We start from the raw sequence: 19,717 nt of genomic DNA, 5'->3' as shown, positions 1-19,717 counted from the left end.
GTCAAAGTGTGTGCGAAAGGGCTGGAAGTATCTCTATCTCAGTTGAATTGATAAATCTTAATGACAGAGTCGCTGTTGACCTGGATAACTTTACTGCCTTATATACCTTGCAGCGAGTCTCACTCTCCTGCCGTTGCTCAAGGATACTGTACGAGTACAATGACGCATAACGCCTTCTATTATATACCTTTCATGCCCATGGAGACAAACCGTATATCGTAACTCAACCACGTTCGACCATTATGCGTTATCGGTTTCAGCATCGATTACATGTGAGGGAGTGGTATCTCCCTTGTATATGATTCCCTTCAGCAAATGACCTCTTACGGCCAGCGTCACTTTACATCATCGTCAACTTAAATAACCAAAGATTAGTGTTTCCGAAACGCGCTTCGATATTCACTTCCTTTCTAGTCTTAGGAGAAGGGGTGAGGAAGACCAGATGAAACAACGAAGCCGCAAACCAAGTACGTATGCTTTCATTGAGGAGTGTTTTGCAGTACAGAGATCCTTTACGTACGATGAAACACTGTACTCAGCTACAACAGGCGTTGAATAATACTCGCTTGTTTATTCCCCTCGTCGTACACCAAATCCGGCCTTCCTGGACCCATCACCGCCGCTGCCACCACCTTGTCTCCTCCCAAATGCTCCACGCGGTCTGTACACAAAGTTCTTGGACTCTTGTACTCTACTATCTCCTCCTGCAAAGGCGCTTCGTCTAGCTCCCTCTCGATCTGGTCGTCGCTCGTCTCCTCTGCTTGAGTCGGATTGCTGTCGTGGTTGATAGCCGTCAAAGTCGTTGCGGGAGAGATCAAGTGATCTTTGTGGTCGGTCCCTGTCCGAGTTGAATCGCGGTCGTGCTTGATGTCCACCCGATTCGTCACGAGGACCATTGAACGATCTTTGTGGTCGATCGCCGCTTGTGTAGCTCCTCGCTGGTCTAGGAGGTCGGTCGCCTCTCCTCTCGAAACCCCCGTTTGTCGACTGATACGAGAACGAGGACGTGGTCGGTGCTGCTGACACAGCCTCACCGTCCTGTTCAACATCCTCCCATTCTGGTACGTTGTCCACCATAGATGATGGTGGTGATTTCGAATTCCTACCACTGCCGCCTGGAGCGTGTCTTTCCACCGCCCTAGCCCAGCGGCCCACCACTTCCCTCGCTGAACCTCGCAACGATTCCCATTCTGCCCCTCCTACTCTTTCCAATGCTCTCTCAACCTCTTTTGCCAATCCGACCCTTTCGTCCAGATCCCTTCTGATCTTCTCCGTCAACTGCACTTCACCCGGCGACATATCTCTCAAATACGTCTTCCCCTCATCCTCGTTCTGCGGTGTGAAGACCAAGAACCTTCCTTCTCCACCTAGATGTCTGAAGATTGACAAGACTTCCTTGAGCTCCTTATTCGATTTCTGCATAGCGGTCTTCATTAAGATGGACATCATCTGCGCATCTACCATGACAGGTCTCGGTCGGGTCCATACCACTCCTCTTACGTCGTGGGCTTTTCCATTTGGTGTTTTCCATAAATACGGTTTGGTTTTCTCACCGAGCTCAGCACCCTCGGATAGATGCGTTGCTCGACGAAAGATCTGTAATGCGGAGGTGTAGTCGCCTGCCCATCTTGCCGATGTCAGAGCAGCTCTCCATGTTGTGCTGGGCCATCCTTCAGCTCCGGTAGGAGGTTGATACGATTCGATGACCGATTGGATGGCAGCTACGTCGCCTGATTCGGACAAGACGTGAATTGCGGCTTTGAGGAAATGCAAGTCGAGCTTGGATTTCAGATCTTCCGAAGATAGGAAGAGGAGTGTGTAGTGTGTCGCCAAGGTGGGTTTTCGCACCGACGATAAAAGGTTGATGAGTGATGTAGCGGCTTTGACATCGATATTCAGTTTGGGTAGCGTGGATGACGTGGCAGCGGACGCGTTGGGAGTCGTTTGGCCAGGTGAAGGAAGTGACCAGATTTCTTGGACAAGCGAGGTAGCGTATCGTTGATCTTCTGGTCGACCTCGTAGAAGACATCGAAGAACGTGCGTTATAAGATCGTTGTCGATCTGTCTCGCTTTGTCCACCACCATCCTCCCCTTTCGTCCACGTCCTTGTGTCGATTCTTCGCCCGAAGAGGGTCGAGTATATTGTCGTATACATTGATCCCAAAGCCCCTTGGCTGTAGGTCCGATCGCAAGGGTCACCTTCCCCTTCTCGCGAGCTTGATACACGTGATACAGACTCGCAAACATCGTTGTGTAAGTTACCGTATCAGGAGCGAGTGGACCTTCAAGGTCCATGCCTACGAATACACGCTGCATTTCCTCCCATAGACCATGTCGACCCAGGAACTTGAGATAAGCGTTTATCGGTGCGATATCTATCTCTTCAGCTAGTTCCTCTTCGGCCGTTTTGACATCCCCTCCTTGCGAAGCTGGACCTCGTTGAGCTGTGATCGCAAGACCTAAGTCTTCGACTTCGGCCGCTTGTTGATCGATACAAGCTTTTAGGTGAGCTTGGGCGTGTTCGAAGAGGATAGTGACGCGGGATAGGGTACGTTCTTCAGGTGCTCTGATGGGACCATCGGGGCTGTCTTGGGAATGGGCTACTCCAGCGTAGGCGTTGAGCATAGTGGAATAGGTTCGAGAGGTGGGCTTGATACCTCGTTTCTTCATCTAATGCCAAGAGAAGTCGTCAACAACTGGTCAACCGATACTTTGCTTTCTTTGCCATGTGATAAGAGAGACTGCCCACTCACCTCGTTATACAACTTCCACATCCTGTCGAACCTTCTCAGTCTTCCGATGAAACCAAGCAATATATTATACACCGGAGCATTGACCATATGTTTTGGCGATTCCGCCACTATCGCAATCGCCTCCTCCGTCTCAGCAGGCGACACTTGACCAGAATGTTTCGCAATCCACCTTCGCAGCCTTGTAGATGTGGTGTAAGGGTTATCTTCGCGGGTCTCGAACGGACGGGTCGGACGACGATATCTCGTTGAGGAGGGAGAGTCACCCGAAGGTGAATCTGTCCTACGGAAGGAGGTTGGTCGTCTACTGCCATGGCCAGGACCCGCAGACCTAGGGTAACGATCATTTGAAGGTCTCGTACGCTCAGATGAGACGGATCTCGATTGCGCCCTTTCAGTCCTCACGAGAGGAGGTGTGTCTAGTAGCTGGTTGAGTACATCCCTCCCAGCGACTCTGACAGATCGATGTTCGCCGAGTGCAGCAGCTTGTTGGAGTTTCTGCTTCTGCTCTCGTCGGTTACTTATCGACGAAGGTCCGGGATCACCGTGGTATTCTCGAAACGAGGGGAAGCTGATGGATGTGATAAGCGATGGTCGGAAGAGTGGGGTCGTTGACTGACGCAGTAAGACCGCAGGTTGGCGGAAGGCCTTCATCATTGTCGAGAGAGATGTGCGGTCGTTAAGGGAGATACACAGAGAGGTTAGAGTAGCGCACAACAGTAGAAGTAAGCTGTACAATACCGCATAACTGGACATTGTGTATTCCAACTTTTGCTGCAGACTGGGTGAGTCACGTGACCTTGTCAGCTTCGTCATCTCCCGCTACTTGCAGCAAGCGTTCAACTTTCCCACAGGCAAACAATCATCACAACGTCGCCTTGAACTTCAACTCTTCCCAAGCCTGTTGCGCATCGCCTTGTCGAAGAAGAGACGAGAGCGACCCACTCGCGCTACTCCTCCTCCTGCCGCTCCTGCCGCTCTGTCCACAGAACGAAACACACATTCTTTGACTCGGAATCAAGTCCGACATTGCACGACACGTAAAGTTGTGGGGAACCGCTTATTCGGGAACCAATTCGAATTTGGGGCGTCAAGGATAACTAACATATTTCCACACACATCTTTCGCATCATCGCTCAATCATCTTTGACATCACAACAACGATCAAATCGAACCCCCACGACGGCAAGCTTCTGCATTACGAGTGGTGCATAAGGTTGGTGCACAAAGAGAGGAGACTTCAAGATGGCAGCAGGTTTAGCATGTACGTAGACGTTTTTTTATCACAATCAAATCAGACCCACGGACAGTCCACGCTCGTTATCTATCTTTATCCGCTTGTAGCTGTTGAAGCTAATCCTGTGTTGATTTTCCAGACGACCTGATCCTTATCTTCTGGAGGATCGTTATCAACATCTTCTTCAGAGAAATCAGGTGAGCTTTGCATTCTCTTTTGGCTAACCTTCTGCTTCGCCACTACCGCTGCCGCTGCCGCTAACGACATCCTTCTCCATCAGACCTCGAGGGGCATTCAATATTCCCAAAGATGGTCCCGTTCTCTTCATTTGTGGTCCACATTCAAATCAGTTTCTCGACCCTCTCCTCCTCTTCTCAGAAGTCAGGAAAGAGGCAGGAAGGCGGGTGTCGATTCTCACCGCTGCTATCGTACGTTGTGCATTCCTTTCAACCACCTTGGACATAGCTAACTCCGACAACAGAGTATGCAACGTGCATTCATCGGCGCCGTGGCTCGAGTCATGGACAGCAGTATGTTCCCTTTCTCTCGTGGTATTTTCAGTCCCGGTTTGAAGCTGCTCGCTGACATCCTCGCGCTGCAGTCCCCGTTGCCAGAGCTAGCGATTACGCCAAAGCGGGTAAAGGTCGATTGATCCTATCCGAATCCGACCCCCTTATCGTCAAGGGCATAAACACCGCATTCACCACACAAGTGAAACCCCGCTCACAGCTTGTCCTTCCTAAGTACACCGGGTATGCATCAGCGACCATCGAAGAGGTCATCTCGGACACCGAATTGAGATTGAAGGGGGAGTTCGTGGTTCCCAGTAAAGATGGAAGTGCCAATGTCAAAGCGTCTACGAGGGTGAGGACGGAATCGCAGAGCAAGGATGGAGTGGAATACAAGGTACTGCCGCATGTGGAGCAGGAGCAAACGTATGGTGCTGTTTATCAGAGATTGAAGGAAGGTGGATGTATTGGTATCTTCCCGGAGGGTGAGTGATCACAACCATATGTCTATGTTCCGCACTCACTCGGTCATTCTTTCTGACTTTTAGGTGGCTCTCATGACCGTACCGACTTCCTTCCTCTCAAAGCTGGTTTCTCTATCATGGCTCTCGGCGCAATGGCCAAATACCCAGATGTCGATGTCAAACTCGTTCCCGTCGGTCTATCCTATTTCCACCCTCACAAATTCCGTTCGCGAGCAGTCATCGAGTTCGGTCCCCCATTGACGGTCGACCCTGAGCTGGTGAAGCTGTACAAGGAAGGTGGTGCGAAGAAGCGAGATGCGTGTGGAAAGCTGTTGGAGCAGGTTCACGACGGATTGCGAGCTGTTACGCTCAGAGCACCGGATTGGGAAACCATGCAGGTAAGCAGGTGTCGAGCTTCCTTGCCAAGATGTTGTACTAAGCTTCTACCACAGGTCATCCAAGCCGCTCGTCGATTATATCGAATTCCCGGTCAACATCTTACCCTCGGTCAGGTCGTCGAACTCAGCAAACGTTTTATGGAAGGTTATCTCGCGTACCAAGACGAACCCAAGATTATCGACTTGCGTCAGAAGGTCATTGCCTACAATCGACTTCTCCGAGATATGGGGATCGCGGATCATCAAGTCGAGAGAGCCTCGAACCGAAGTGCCAAGGCGCTCGTGCTGCTTGTATACCGCTTCGGCTTGCTTCTCTGGTGGTCAATGTTGGCCTTACCTGGAGCTATTTTGCACGCTCCTGTTTTCATCCTCGCCAAAGTCATCAGTATCAAGAAGGCCAAACGTGTGTTCTTCATTTTCTCCTCACAAGTCGTACTATATTGCAGCTACTTACATACACAATCTTTGCAGAGGCCCTCGCTGCTTCCACTGTCAAGATTCAAGGACGTGATGTCCTTGCCACCTGGAAGGTTCTCGTCTCGCTCGCTGTCACCCCGCTGTTATACCTCTTTTACTGCGTCTTGGCCACATTCCTTGCGTACAAGTACGATCTCGCACCGGCTTGGAGACACTGGACGCCTGTCGTCATCTTCACTTGTTTGCCTGGGTGGGCGTTGGCAACCCTGAAATTTGGTGAAGCTGGTATGGACGTTGCGAAGTGAGTGAAGCGTTGATCATTCGTCGCGTTAAGTGACCGTTGCTCATGTCGTTCAATCACTTGTAGATCGTTGCGACCTTTGTTCCTGTCCGTTTGGCCCGGCAACCAGCGGGAAGTCAACAAGCTCAGAGATATGCGGGAGGGTCTCGCAAACGAGATTAGCGAGGTGATTGGTAAGTAGATTGATCCTAAGGATTTGCTTTCGTCGGATCGCTGACACGCACTGGTGTCACCTGTAGACGAGTTTGGACCAAAACTATACGAGAACTTCCAAAGAGTGAGTAATACGCCATGCTCCGGCTAGAATACGCAGCTGACTGATTCACCCTCCTCAGGCCCGAATACTCCCCTCTGCTAGTGTACCGCAAACTGGCAAGAACCCTGGCATGTTTACCCGCAAGGGCCAAGCCGCGGATCAGTCGGTGCTGTCCCACCCGATGCTGTGGCTTGACGAGCGTATCTTTGGTGAGTGGCAGACTGCGATCTGTAGCAGACGACGCAGAGGCTGATCATGATTTGGGCGTTTCGTAGGCTGGAATCGAAGTGCTTCAGTTGGACAATCTGTTTGGGGCGCAGCATCGAAATTGGAGAAGCCTCCTAGGAGTGAACCGTCTACTGCTCCAGCTAGTCCGGCAGAGAGTGATGACGAGGAGTACGAGGCAGATGTCGACTACGATGATGTGAGTGGTGTTTGGTCTTGGCTCTTTCCGTACAATACTTTACGAAAAGCTGTCTTCGGTATCACGTTGTGGGAGTCGCACGGTTGTGGGAAAGGACTCCTTGGCTTATACATTGTATCTGATCAGGTTCTCGCCATCATCGATACTCGACGTTCTTCAAGCACTTCATCCTCATCACCTCGTACGCGTCGTCGCGGACGATCGTACCACGATCTCACCAACCTACGCGAAGGCGGTACAGACTCCACATCCGGAAGTGCAGCAGCTTCGCCACGAAGCACGGGAAGTGGGACCGTACCTCTGCCTGCGTTAGATGACGAGGGAGCAGTGAGATTACAAAAGCGGACTAACGCGAAAAAGGTTAACGGACCGGCTGATGGCCAATCTGAACAAGATGGTAACAACGGTGTAGCCATTGAAGGGAATGGAGTAGGATTAGGACTGAAGACGAAAGCAGAATGAAGTGGACAATGATTGAGCTCATAATGATGAGGGGGAAGGTATATATGATTTGGATAGGGTATTCATTATGGTATTATGAGATGACATGACATACTGTACACACCTTGTTGAGTTACATGTAATACAAGTTGCATCTCAAGATATACGGTACGAGTACAAAAGATCGCCAAGCGTTGCTTTTTCAATTTCCCCCACTTTTGTTAGACACTCATACTTTGATAGTCCGCTTTTGCTTTATTGTTTGACCTTTTTTGGGTGCTCATTGACGTCTTGCTTCAAGTGATTGTCATTCGGTTTTCCAGAACTCAACTTTCGCTCGATCAAGAATCGACAAGTCGACAACGTACAATCAATGAAGCTATCAAAGGTGGCACACGTAGGGCATTTAAAACACAAACAAGGACGAAGATATGACAAAGAGGTCCGACAAGCTTAGATGAAGGATGAATAAACAACAAACAAAGACGACAGCGGTACGGTACAAATAAGAAGGCCTGTTCGATATGGAGGATATCCACCCGGATTTCTCAGACTACTTGTTCAGCCTCATCTTCTCGTAGGACGATATCTACTTCCCTCTCCATATCAGCCACCATCACTCTCATCCTTTCCAGAGCTCTTCGTCCAGCTTCTCTCCCAGGTCGTCGACCAGCTTGACCTTCAGCCTGAGGTCGATGAACGGCCACTGCGGGCTGTGGCGGTAGTGGTTGCGCATTGGCCAATCTCGGTGCGTTGGGCGGCACACCCGCAGCTGCAGCTACAGCTACAGCTTGTCGTTGTTGTCGTTGACGCTGTCTCTCAAAAGCAGCTACGACAGCTTGTCTAATTTGGTCCGGTACCACGCGCGCATGCGCAGGAAGCTGAGGCGGTCCTCCTGGGATTGGTCGTCTCACTACCATGTCCGGTCTGTTGTAGAAGATCAATCCAAGATTTACTAGAGTGTGATCTGGAACCACCTCGCCCAATCTCCTGATCAAATCGTCAATCGTCGGATTGGCAGGTAATCGAGTTCGTCTCCCACGTCGAAGTCGAGGTTGACCATCATGGAAACTTGCAACTGCTGTCATTCTCATTTTGATCGAGTGTCGAATCGCAACCATTCGAACTTGTCCATTGATAGTTTGACGTCTTTCTCTTTCTTCTGGATCTTCGGTATCTCGCGGGATGGTCGCGATGATCTGTGCGATACGTTGAAGGAGTACCGTTCCCTGAGGATCCGAATTGATCCCTCGAATACCCTCAGCAACAGCTTCCGCAGCAAGTCCTTCGTGGCCCAAGATGATCTGGAGATCCAATCTCGGGTTCATCATACCTGCCGGCTGGTTCAAGAAATAGCTCTGCCAAGCTCTTTGTAGTAGACCGTGATCTAGGACATTGGGGAGACGCTGTTCATCGTGCCATGCGATGAAAGGCGCTGCGTTATCGGGTCCGACTCCACGTGCTTGCTCGGTCATTCGGAAACGGGCCAAGAGAAGTGCGACAGCGCTCACTTGAGCGCTGAGGAGCGCACTGAGCGTGTTCAAAGGTGGGGGGACGATGATAGGGTTGGCCATGGCGACGGGATCGTAAGTTTGAGCTTGCTTGCGAAGTGCGTCGACATCCCATCTTCGAGTACAGGCGCAACATGAGGGATGTTTGTATCGTTGGTAATCGCGGTTCACTAGCTCGATAGCGCAGGACAAGCAGTATACTGTGAGATACACACACATTGTCAGTTGATTGTGATCGGCGAAGAACCGGATACAAGACAACTTACGAGCTCCACAGTTGGGCAATTCGCAGACCCACAGAGCCAATCCGCCTCCCAATCCACCTTTCCCTTCCTCCTCTGCGCCCTTCAAAAGATCGGTGATGCTCTCGGTGCAAACCAGACACTCTGATGGTTCTCCAGCATGGTCAAAGTCGCCACTAGGGGTCGAGGTCGTGTTGACATGTGGTGCAAGTGCCGCATCGACTATATCCTCCTCTTCCCAATGATCGTCCACCTGTTTCGCCACCTCCATCAACTTTGCCGGCACTACCTCTTTCTCCTCTTTCACCTGAACCTGCACCCGAACAGTCGAGTCAGATTCGACGGGAATGATCCGTCCATCTGCCAAGACCTCCATAGCCGCATCGTCATCGGCGATGAAATTGGCCGCGGTGGCCAAGATATCGAGGTTGGCGATATGCATAGGATGATCGTGGGCGTGGGCGTGATCGTGGGCGTCGTCATGGTGCTGAGCACATTCTACGGCCTCTGCAGGAAGGTGTGACTCGTGATCGTTGACGTTATCGTTGACATCGGAACCGACATCCAATCGGATCCGAGTAGAAGGTCCTTCGTTGTCGCTGTTGAGTACAGACTGTTCTCGCCATGATTCGCTCGATGTCGTCGAAGGTGAGTGAAATGTCGTAGACTCCACGGCTTTGCCCTTGTTGTTGTCGTTGAGGTGGAAGGAAGGTAGAGTCGCAGAACTGGTGGAGAGTGGGATCCGAACTTTCTGGACCGGACGAACGGTTGTTGTGGAACTGAAAGTGGAGCTGGTCGAACTGTCACTGAGAGGTGGAGAAGGCGCTTCTGATCGGACGAAACGAGATCGAGATCGTCGGACCGGGATCTCAACTGCCAATACGTACTTCCTTTTCCTCTCGAACGAGGACGAGGAAGAGCCGTGGGTGGGAGTGATGATGGTCGACATGATTTCTATTCCTATGTTCCTTTTTTTGGGGTGTTTTTGATTTGATTATTCGATTACACAAGGACGATACTACCTATTCTTCTATACGGATCTAACGTATCAGCTCGAGTTACTCATGTGACCACATCGTATGCAGCATTACAATGGGGAAGGGACCACGATCGCAACCGAGCGCAACGCTATGCAAAGCAAAGAAAGAAGAGAGGATCAAGTGGAAAAGGTGGGATCACTATCCAAGATGGATGCGGAATCGGCCGGACTGACTGACTGACAATCAAGTCGGAGTCACAGACTCGAGTCGGTCTGATAAGAAGATCAGGCACCAAAATCACTTTTCACAATCTAACCGGTGGAATCCGACTCGATAGTTGCCTGACTAGAATGACCGGGGAATGATGTGATTATGCGACATACCGCCCATCATACAGTACAACAAAACGACATGCATGTTTGTATGCGAGATGAGGTGATTGCTTGACTCACTTTTTTGTTTTTGTTTTTGTTTTGAATTTGGAATACGAATTACGATCGCACGGCTAGTTCGTCCAAGTTGACAAGGAAGGAGGAAAGGGTAGAAAAAAGGCTGTCTGGGCTTGCTAGTATCAGCATCAGCATCGACAACGCTCGGTGGCAAGTACGGCTAGATTGTAAGCGCGGCAGTTAACTGAAATGACTCACGTTGATTCTCGGCCGAGCGACGAGTTGTACTAATCAACTAACAATCAAAGAAGGAAGAAAGATACGCTGTATGTATCGAAAAGAAGAGATGGGTATATGTATTTATTTATGTATGTACAAGGTGGTATGTGGACAATGACAATGACAATTGATTGTCGGCTTAAGACAAAGGACGATTGACTGTTGAATGGCGATCAAGGAACAAAGAGGTCGAAAGTACTGATACGCGGGGAAGGTTATTGTTGTTGTCGTTTTTCATAAAAGAAAAGAAGGGGGGGGAATCGTTCATTCTCGTCCACTTTATATATCTCACAGACCATGCATCCGGGTGGCATGAACAAAAGCTTTTCCCGTACAAAAACGTGCCCTGATAGCGACGAAGACCGTATCGTCAACCGAGTACGGTTCGAGGATGAGGATGTACGGTCCGTATATAGGGGTGGAAGAGGAGAGGTATCGCGCGCGCCGCGTGGGTCCGCGAGGACGCACGGATCACACGGATCAAATCACGATTGATCCGTGCGTCCGTGACTCCTCGTTGTTGATTCTGTGATTCTCAGCTTGCACATGCATATTGATTGCTCCGTCTTGCAGACCTCTACGAAGTGGATCTGAGAGGCTGCTCATGCAAACAGAGAAGATTCGTATGATTCTCATAATATCTTCAGACGCGTACGAGTACACATCCATGTTCTAAGAGCATGTTCTGAGAACCGACTTACGACGTCGGGTTGAGATTCGCGTCGCGAATCGAGCAAAGCACATGCATAGTGGGTGTTGTGATGTAGAGACGTTGAGCTGACTTTGCGAGTTGCGTATATGCATATCAGATCTTGGATGCTTGTATTGATGTTGACAGTGACGGCTTCGCAAAACGTCTACTTCTGTTCTGAGAAGCGGTCGAAGAGGATTCCTGGTCCCTGGTCAGATAGAACATGGGCAAAGCGCGGACCAGATCCCTTGCATGTTGCATGCATGCAAGACGATTGACTGTATTATCACTGTAGGATGCAGAGGACTCTTCATTCCGCCCCTCTCCAAACTTTGGGTTGACTTGACAAAGCGTTCACCCAGCGTGAAATACAATGTATAGCATGAAAGACCTATGACTTGATTCAAAGTGTGACTTGATGAGTAGCAGCAGGTGATGACTGGGTGAGAGCATGGAGTCGTCTCGCTCCTCGCCTGAGTGCAGACGTCGGTTCGCAGAATGTACAAAATGCATGTAATGTGATGCGATTGATGAGTATGCAGGCTCTTGTCTATATGCAATAAGTAATATACAAATGATGATGCTTCTTCCTTCTTCCTTCTTCTTTCGACTACTTCGTCCAACCTACCACACGCCTCGAGATACTACGACCGCTCCAACTACGGCCGACTCATCAATCCTCTCACGTTGAACGGTAAGAGCTGCGCCGCCTCTTCCTTGCTCATCTTCTTCAACGCAGGGAGGGGGTAGAATTTGCTCAACGCAACCAATTCCAATCTCAACCTCTTCAACGCTTCCATGTTCTCCCCGTTTCCGCCTTCTCTCTGCGTCTCGGCGTCCGCTTTTGCGTTGATGACAGCAGAGGGTGCTGGCTTAGGCTCATCAATTTCCATCTTGTTTGGTGACCCGGGTGGAGCGGTGAGTGGTGACGATCCACCTGATAGTCCACCATTCGGTACTCCTTCCACTTTGACCTTTTTGCTTTCTTTCACGTCCGCATGCTCCTCAGAGTCCCTCTTTCGTTTCGTCTCCCTGGCTTTCCTCTGCTCCGCATCCAACCTCGCGATTTCCGCACCGGTCCATTCCAATCCCTCTTTGACACCAGTCTTGCCACCGACACCCTGGAAGAGGAAATCGCTCTCCTCTCGCAACAGCGGCTTAATGTCCATAGGATTGGAAGGTGCAGTCATCTGTTTCAGAGCGATCCGAGCGTAAGCGTGTCTTGCGATCTTGTCGAGATACGAAGGTCGATGAGGCGAGTTGAGCGATCGAAGTGTCGACGCGACGATCTTTCGTGGACCAGAGGAGAGGAGTCCGTCGTGATATTTGGTGAAGACGTATTCGTCGAGAGGTAATCTGTCTCCCGTTTTCCCTTCTACGTCGTCAGAGGAAGCGGATCCGGACGCCATAGCGCCGTTCACGAACTTCTCCACACTGGCCAAATATGCTTCTCCTCTCACATCACCGGTACACATCTCCCTCACCCAGTCACCCGGAGTTCGTCGCATCGGCTCATCGTAGATGTTCACCAGGTTTTGGGGAGGTACAGGTGCACCTCGCGGGGGTCGGGGATGCGCTGGTCTGAGATGTTCGCTCAGTATCTCCTGATCGTCCGCCACTCCAGTCCTCGATCGCAGGAATGTTACTTCCGCGTCGATTTCTGGAAATACTCCCCATTCTAGCGGTCCCAGTTCCCGCTCAGACACCTTGTCTCGTCTTGGGTTGTGAGGCGCAAATGGAACGGGAGGTTGATTCGTTGTCGATCTTGACTCGACGATATTCGTAGTGTCAGACTCCCACCATGGACCAGCTTTTCGTAATGATTTCCAATCAACAATAGTCCGCCATTCCTCTCCTTTCCTCATCCGCCATGGCTCTACCAGAGACTCGATATCTTCCATCTCCGCAACATCCCTGCTTCCATCGAGATCCCAATGTCTCCATTTCCCACCAAACTTCTCTCTGCTCCGAACGACACGCTTGGCATGTATTCGTCTGCCTCCAGTCAGATTCCAGCCCACTGCCAGCGCCTCGAGAGAGTTTGGCGGATACGTGAGCATCTGTTCCGGGATATATTGCGTAGGCGTGACGGACTCTATCGCTCGACCGGACTCGTCCAGTGCAGCGGTCATCTCACGACCAGAATACACGGAACCTCCCCGGAAAGGGGTAGCAGAGGCACGTGTAGGCGAGGGTGAAGGCGTCAGGACGAGAGGCCGAGATCGATCGATATGCTTCATACCGACAGTGAGAATGCGACCAGCCGAGTTGTAAGGAATTGTTCCGGGTGGGTTGAACTTCTGAGCGGCGGCCACCAGTGCGCGCAAGTCGGCCTATGTAAATGTAAGCGTTGCTCTCAATATGCATTGATCCTCAACCAACCTCGATCTGGTCAATATTTCGGTATTCCCCGGTATCAATCTTCGATTGCATCGTCCCCATATCCATCATCTTGTCCTCGCCACCAATGACGCTCAGATAGTCGGGGAACGCATCAAGGTCAACTGCACACACACGTCAGACTCGTCGTTCAGATGGATTGGACGAAGAATGAAACTCACCAGGTTCTTCGAAAAGTGCATACTTGACAACGGAATATTGTCAGCTCCAAGCAGATAAAGTGAAGGTTATAGGAGGCTCACGTCATCTTTCCTCCGTATCTCTGTCATGATCTTGTTCAACAGCTCTTTCAATGGCTTCTTGATCCTCATCCATCTCCCACCCGTTCGTCCCCTCCCACTGCCTGTTGGCGTATCTATAACCCCCTCATCTTGCTGAGGTGTGTCCGGTGTCTCTGCGTAAATAGCTGATGGGCTCAGAGGTAACGAGAGTGGATCAGGTGATGTCGCTTCGGAAGATTCGACCTTGACCGCTGGATCATATGGGGCAGGTGTCTCTGGTAATGGGAGACTAGGACTGGGACGGGATGGTGTAGATGTTGCAGATAGTAGTCTGGATGGGATAGCGGTGGGTCGCGAGCGAGCTTTTAAAGCTGACTTGGTAGGTTGTTTGGCTTTCGTCGTCCGTGGTGTGGACTTTGCCGATTTCTTAGCTGTGCTTCCCTTTGGCCGGGAGGTTGAGGCAGGTGTAGGGGTAGAAGGAAGGGGAGTATGTTGTGACGACGAGCCGAATGCTTTTTCGGACGGTGACTCAACTGCAGGGAGTGGTGTAGACTCGCTAAGTTGAGGAGGAACAATGCGTAACGACGAAGGTCCGGCTGCAGATGAAATGTCGGCGTCTACTGGATGTACAGGCGTAGGCGTGGAAGGCAGTTGTGCAGGTGCCTTTGAATGCTTTCCACTCTTCTTCTTCCCATTAGTCTCCGGCCCGGTAGCAGGGATAGCGTTGACCTCGTCCCCATTGCGCTGAGACTCGTCTACAGCTTTAGCCTTGCCCTTCTTCGAGGCGGCTGGTAGGGGTGTGGATGGCAGCAGAGGCTGTGGTGCTTGCGCGGATGGTTTAGACGACAAGGATAGTTTTAGTTTGATAGGCGGTATTCTCGTAGGCGTGGGTGACACCATGTTGAGGGAGAGGAAGGAGATGAAGTGGGAGGTGAAGGGATGAGAATGATTGGGGAGGGTTGGAGGGGTAAGCCGAGGTGGACGTGAGGAGTGGAGGTCCTCTGAGTCTCTGGATTGACCGAGATGGGAGCAAGGGGAGGGGGAAGCAGCAACACAGTGAGGAAGGAACAAAAACAGCATTAAACAAAGTCTCGTGGGAATCAAAAAGGTATTAAAACAATGCAAGAATGACGTGGCAAATCGCCACTATTGATAACACCGTATCACGTGACTTGTCAATAGCCGGACTGAATTTCAGAATGCTTAATCCAAAGATCTTCAACAACCGTAAAGATATCTCTTACAGCGCACACTATCATACGCTTGACCATCGATATAAGGCAACACGATGGATCAGCCTCACAAGACCCATCACAAGCCTTCGGCTGGTGGGAAACATGACAAGAAAGATGCGGCAAAAGGGATAGACCGTTCGGGCGGGAAGAACTACAACCCAAAGGTGAGTTGAGCGAATGCAACAAGCTGTTCACATCTGCGACAATGCCCTATCTACCTGTACAATTTGCCAGGTCAACAGCAGCTGATTATATGTTGTAGGCTTTTATTGGCTCCTCCTTCCGGTCAGCCGATCGTGCAGCTCGACGTACCGCCGAAAAGGACCAGAAACGTCTCCATGTCCCCCTCGTCAACCGTAACCCGGATGAACGAAAGGTCACTCACGAGAAGGGCAAAGGCATGGATGAAGGGAGATTACCCCCACCTCCTATCGTCGTCGGAATCGTCGGACCTCCCGGTGTAGGAAAGACGACATTGATGAGATCGCTCGTGAGGCGATTTACGAAACACAACTTGTCACAACCTCAAGGTCCTGTCACGGTGGTCTCGGGAAAGACGAGGAGGATCACTTTCGTCGAGTGTGGGAATGATCTGAATAGTATGATTGATCTGGGTAAAGTGGTAGACTTGGTCTTGTTGATGATCGATGGAAGTTTCGGTTTCGAAATGGTGAGTATAATGTTGCCCTATTCAGGCCGTCCTCGTCAACATGACAAGGCTGATGTTGGGAATAACTGAAAATAGGAAACATTCGAATTCCTCAATATCCTGCAATCGCACGGTTTCCCCAAAGTCCTCGGTCTCCTCACCCATCTCGACCTTATCAAGAAAGCTCAGACACTGAAGGATACCAAGAAACGTCTTAAACATCGATTCTGGACTGAGATCTACCAAGGAGCCAAACTCTTCTCCTTGTCAGGTGTCATCAACGGTCGATATCCCGACACTGAAATCAACCTTCTCTCCCGTTTTATTTCCGTCATGAAGTTCCGTCCCTTGGTCTTCCGAAATCAACATCCTTATCTCCTCGCAGATCGATTGCAGGATATGACCTCGAGAGAAGCGATTAGGGAGAACCCAAAGATCGACAGGACAATCACTCTGTATGGATATCTGAGAGGCCCAAATTTGCCACCAAGAAACGCCAAGATACATATCCCGGGAGCTGGAGATTTGGAAGTCAAGGTCGTCGAAAGACTGGCAGATCCAAGTCCTTTACCGACGTTGGAGAGTGAAAGAAGGCGAAAGATGGGAGAAAAGGCGAAATTAATTCATGCCCCCATGAGTGATGTCGGAGGTGTCATGTACGACAAAGATGCGGTGTACATCAACGTCCCAGGTAGTTTCTCGAAGGGTGGAGATGGTGAGTCTACAAACACCTTCAGCCTCAGTCGATCTGGTTTACTGATTTGAGCAACTTCGTAGCACCACAAGGTGAAGGGGAGAAAATGGTCATGGATCTTCAAGATGCCGAACGTACTTTTGCGGACGGTATTCAGAACTCTGAGATTCGACTATTCGGTCATTCATCCGCCCCTCTTGACGCTCCCGCAGCACGAATACGACGAAAAGCCGAACCGAGAAACGGCGGACCTATCCTCGGAAGTGCCGAAGACGAAGACTTTGATGAGGACGAAGGAAGCGAGAATGAGGAGGATTACGAAGACGAAGACGAGGACGGACAGGCCGCTCTGGAGGATCTGGAGTCGGACAAGGAGGATGGCGATGTGGCGTATGCGGACTCAGACTCGGAGCTCGATGATCTCGCCTTCGCCACTGGTTTCAAGCAGGACGGTCAACGGGTTGACCTCGACGACGATGAGGAGTTTGAGGACGAAGACGACGACGAGGAGGACGATGAAGAAGATGTGCCTGAGTGGAAGCGCAATCTCTCGAAACGAGCTGCCACCAACTTTGCGGAACGCATGGGTCGACGACGTGATCTCATGTCAATGATCTACGGCGAGGAATTGTCACCTGAGGAGATCGCAGCCGGCAAGAACAGACCGTCATCAGCCGATGCTGAGTCATCTAGGATGGCCCGAGAAGGTTTCTTCAGAGTGAACCGAGAGGAGAACCGAGGTGATGAAGGTGATCAGGTGAAGGAACCGGTGGATCACGAGTCGCTTCAAGTGAAATGGTCGGACGAAAACATGCTCGAGTCGATCAAGGATCTATTCATCTCTGGTCCTGTTGGCGAGTTTGACGAGAACGGACAAGCGTACGAAGAAGAAGGCGAAGGGTTTGAGGATATCGAGGACGGCGAGGAGGGAGAGGATGAGGGTGAGGAAGGGGACGAGGTGCCATACGTTGGTGTCAAGCCTGCTGGTCACGATCACGAGGGCGCACGAGCCGCGGCCCTTGCAGCCAAGAAGGAAGCCCTCAAGATCAAGTTCGACGAGCAGTACGATGACTCGGGTGACGAAGAGGACAAGATGGACTTTTACGATGCTCAAAAGGCCGAGATGGCGAGACAGAAGCAGCTTAACGAGGCTGAATTTGAGGGTTTGGATCTGGATGCGCGAGCTCAAATCGAAGGTTATAGATCAGGCATGTACGTTCGACTGGAGATCAACGACGTCCCATGCGAGATGGTGGAACATTTCGATCCTCGATTCCCTATCATCGTTGGTGGTCTTCTCGCTGCCGAAGAGAGGTTCGGATACGTGACGGTTCGAATCAAGAGACATCGATGGTTCACCAAGACACTCAAGACGAACGACCCGATAGTCTTCTCGCTTGGTTGGAGACGATTCCAGTCGATGCCTATCTATCATCTGGACGATCACTCGATCCGAAATCGATTCCTCAAATATACACCGGAACACATGCACTGTTACGCCACGTTCTACGGACCCGTTTCCGCTCCCAATACTGGTTTCTGCGCGTTCAACTCGATCCTATCCGATACTCCTGGATTCAGAATTTCGGCCACAGGTGTGGTGTTGGATATTGATCGATCGACCAAGATTGTCAAGAAGCTCAAGTTGACTGGTACACCGTACAAGATCTTCAAGAACACGGCGTTCATCAAGGATATGTTCAACAGTGCTTTGGAGGTGGCCAAGTTTGAAGGAGCGAATATCAAGACGGTGTCAGGTATCAGAGGTCAGATCAAGAAGGCTTTGAGCAAGCCTGACGGAGCGTACAGAGCTACTTTCGAGGACAAGATCTTGATGAGGGGTGAGCCGCTCTTTCCCACTACAATAAATCGATGACCCTAAACTAATGTTTATTCTCGTCGTCAGACATCGTCTTCCTGCGAGCTTGGTACTCTATCGAGCCGAAGAAGCTTTACAACCCTGTTTGCTCGCTCTTGTTGGCCGACAAGGGTGGTTGGAAGGGTATGCGATTGACGGGTCAAATCAGACGAGATGAGGGTATGAAGACTCCTTCGGACATCAACTCTGCGTATAGGGTGAGTCAGAATGCACGATCCTGTGATGGGCAATCACAGTAAGCTAATATACGATCATTTTGCTTCATATAGCCAATCGAACGTACGACACGTCGATTCAACACACTCAAAGTACCTCGCAAATTGGAAGCGTCCCTTCCTTACGCTTCCAAGACCAAAGCCTTGTCCAAACAGAAGAAACCGACCTATCTCCAATCCCGAGCGGTGGTCATGGACGATGACGAGAAGAAAGCCGTCTCTCTACTCCAACAGATCCAGACGCTCAAGAAAGATAAAGTGGCCAGGAGGAAAGATAAGCAGGAAGAGAGGAAGAAGGATTATAGGAAGAAGGTCGGGGAGAAGGATCAGAAGAGGGAGGATAAGATCAAGGAGGAGAAGAGGGATAGGTTTAGGAAGGAAGGACAGAAGCGAAAGCATGAAGAGGCGAATGAGGGGAGGAGAGGTGGTGGGAAGAGACCTAGGTCGTAGGTGTGGCAAGGATACCAGTCTACAACAATCTCTGCGATTGGGACTGCATCACATATATGCATTTCATCTTGTCGTATCACAACTCATCGAGATAGCAATCGAAAACAATGTCAAAGGACTTCTGACCTCCGGGTGTTGACAAGTGCCTGAGCCTTGCTGCATGTCGGTACTTCTGAAGGAGAGCCTTATCAGCATATCAAATAGTCCACGCCGGCCACTAGATACTGGCAGGAGAACGGCTGAACTGTACAGCACAGATACTGTACCATTAGTCTGGACAACGTAAAGTAACAATGGAAGCGTCAATGATCATCCTTTCCCTCCCTCCACACCTGCCCTGGTCCTGACCTGACCGCCACAAAGCTGCGAACACATATCTTGCTTTGTCAACCGAAGAGCTGTTACCTTCCTTTCACACTAGATCTAGGTAAAAGGAAGCTCCTGTATAGTTGATAGGTGAAGGGATGGGTGGGAAGACTTGTATAGTATAAAGAGTTTGATGTGAGGATTAACTTTCTTCCCGTCTCAAGTTACTCTGACATACGCTGCAATCTGGTCAAACAGACGTTCAACCTATTACTTACTTGACGAACTTAGCCCTTCATATTGATCACTGCTTGACCAACAGAAGTCCCGTTCACTCTTACTTGACCACTGTACTTTACTCGATAGCGGCTCCCTCTCA

At 50.5% G+C, this 19,717-nt stretch overlaps 5 protein-coding genes across 5 annotated transcripts; 2 read left to right on the top strand and 3 right to left on the bottom strand.

Annotated features, from left to right (window-relative positions):
- Positions 1–570: 570 nt before the first annotated feature.
- Positions 571–3,407, bottom strand: CI109_102263 (uncharacterized protein; the record flags this gene model as incomplete). Its single annotated transcript, XM_032004743.1, has 2 exons — positions 571–2,670; positions 2,754–3,407. The coding sequence occupies 2 exons, from the start codon at positions 3,405–3,407 to the stop codon at positions 571–573; spliced, it is 2,754 nt and encodes a 917-aa protein (XP_031860858.1).
- A 588-nt stretch (positions 3,408–3,995) lies between these two features.
- Positions 3,996–7,218, top strand: CI109_102262 (uncharacterized protein; the record flags this gene model as incomplete). Its single annotated transcript, XM_032004744.1, has 13 exons — positions 3,996–4,014; positions 4,127–4,184; positions 4,268–4,415; positions 4,469–4,517; positions 4,589–4,981; positions 5,045–5,358; positions 5,413–5,761; positions 5,830–6,076; positions 6,143–6,249; positions 6,316–6,353; positions 6,412–6,541; positions 6,608–6,756; positions 6,883–7,218. 13 exons carry the CDS (start codon positions 3,996–3,998, stop codon positions 7,216–7,218), a joined length of 2,337 nt encoding a protein of 778 aa, XP_031860859.1.
- Positions 7,219–7,745: 527 nt separating this feature from the next.
- Positions 7,746–9,899, bottom strand: CI109_102261 (uncharacterized protein; the record flags this gene model as incomplete). The annotated part of the gene is made up of 2 exons (XM_032004745.1): positions 7,746–8,908; positions 8,975–9,899. The coding sequence occupies 2 exons, from the start codon at positions 9,897–9,899 to the stop codon at positions 7,746–7,748; spliced, it is 2,088 nt and encodes a 695-aa protein (XP_031860860.1).
- Positions 9,900–11,948: 2,049 nt separating this feature from the next.
- On the bottom strand, positions 11,949–14,810 carry CI109_102260 (uncharacterized protein; the record flags this gene model as incomplete). Its single annotated transcript, XM_032004746.1, has 4 exons — positions 11,949–13,622; positions 13,672–13,793; positions 13,851–13,872; positions 13,932–14,810. 4 exons carry the CDS (start codon positions 14,808–14,810, stop codon positions 11,949–11,951), a joined length of 2,697 nt encoding a protein of 898 aa, XP_031860861.1.
- A 388-nt stretch (positions 14,811–15,198) lies between these two features.
- CI109_102259 (uncharacterized protein) lies at positions 15,199–19,032 on the top strand (the record flags this gene model as incomplete). The annotated part of the gene is made up of 6 exons (XM_032004747.1): positions 15,199–15,309; positions 15,408–15,815; positions 15,891–16,509; positions 16,572–18,329; positions 18,395–18,564; positions 18,637–19,032. 6 exons carry the CDS (start codon positions 15,199–15,201, stop codon positions 19,030–19,032), a joined length of 3,462 nt encoding a protein of 1,153 aa, XP_031860862.1.
- Between the last annotated feature and the right edge of the window lie 685 nt (positions 19,033–19,717).

This window comes from Kwoniella shandongensis, chromosome 4 (genome assembly GCF_008629635.2).
Source record: "Kwoniella shandongensis chromosome 4, complete sequence".
In the NCBI taxonomy this organism is placed as follows: Eukaryota; Fungi; Basidiomycota; class Tremellomycetes; order Tremellales; family Cryptococcaceae; genus Kwoniella; species Kwoniella shandongensis.
The sequence above is the reverse complement of the archived record's forward strand: the minus strand, read 5'-3'. Positions and strand labels throughout refer to the sequence as shown.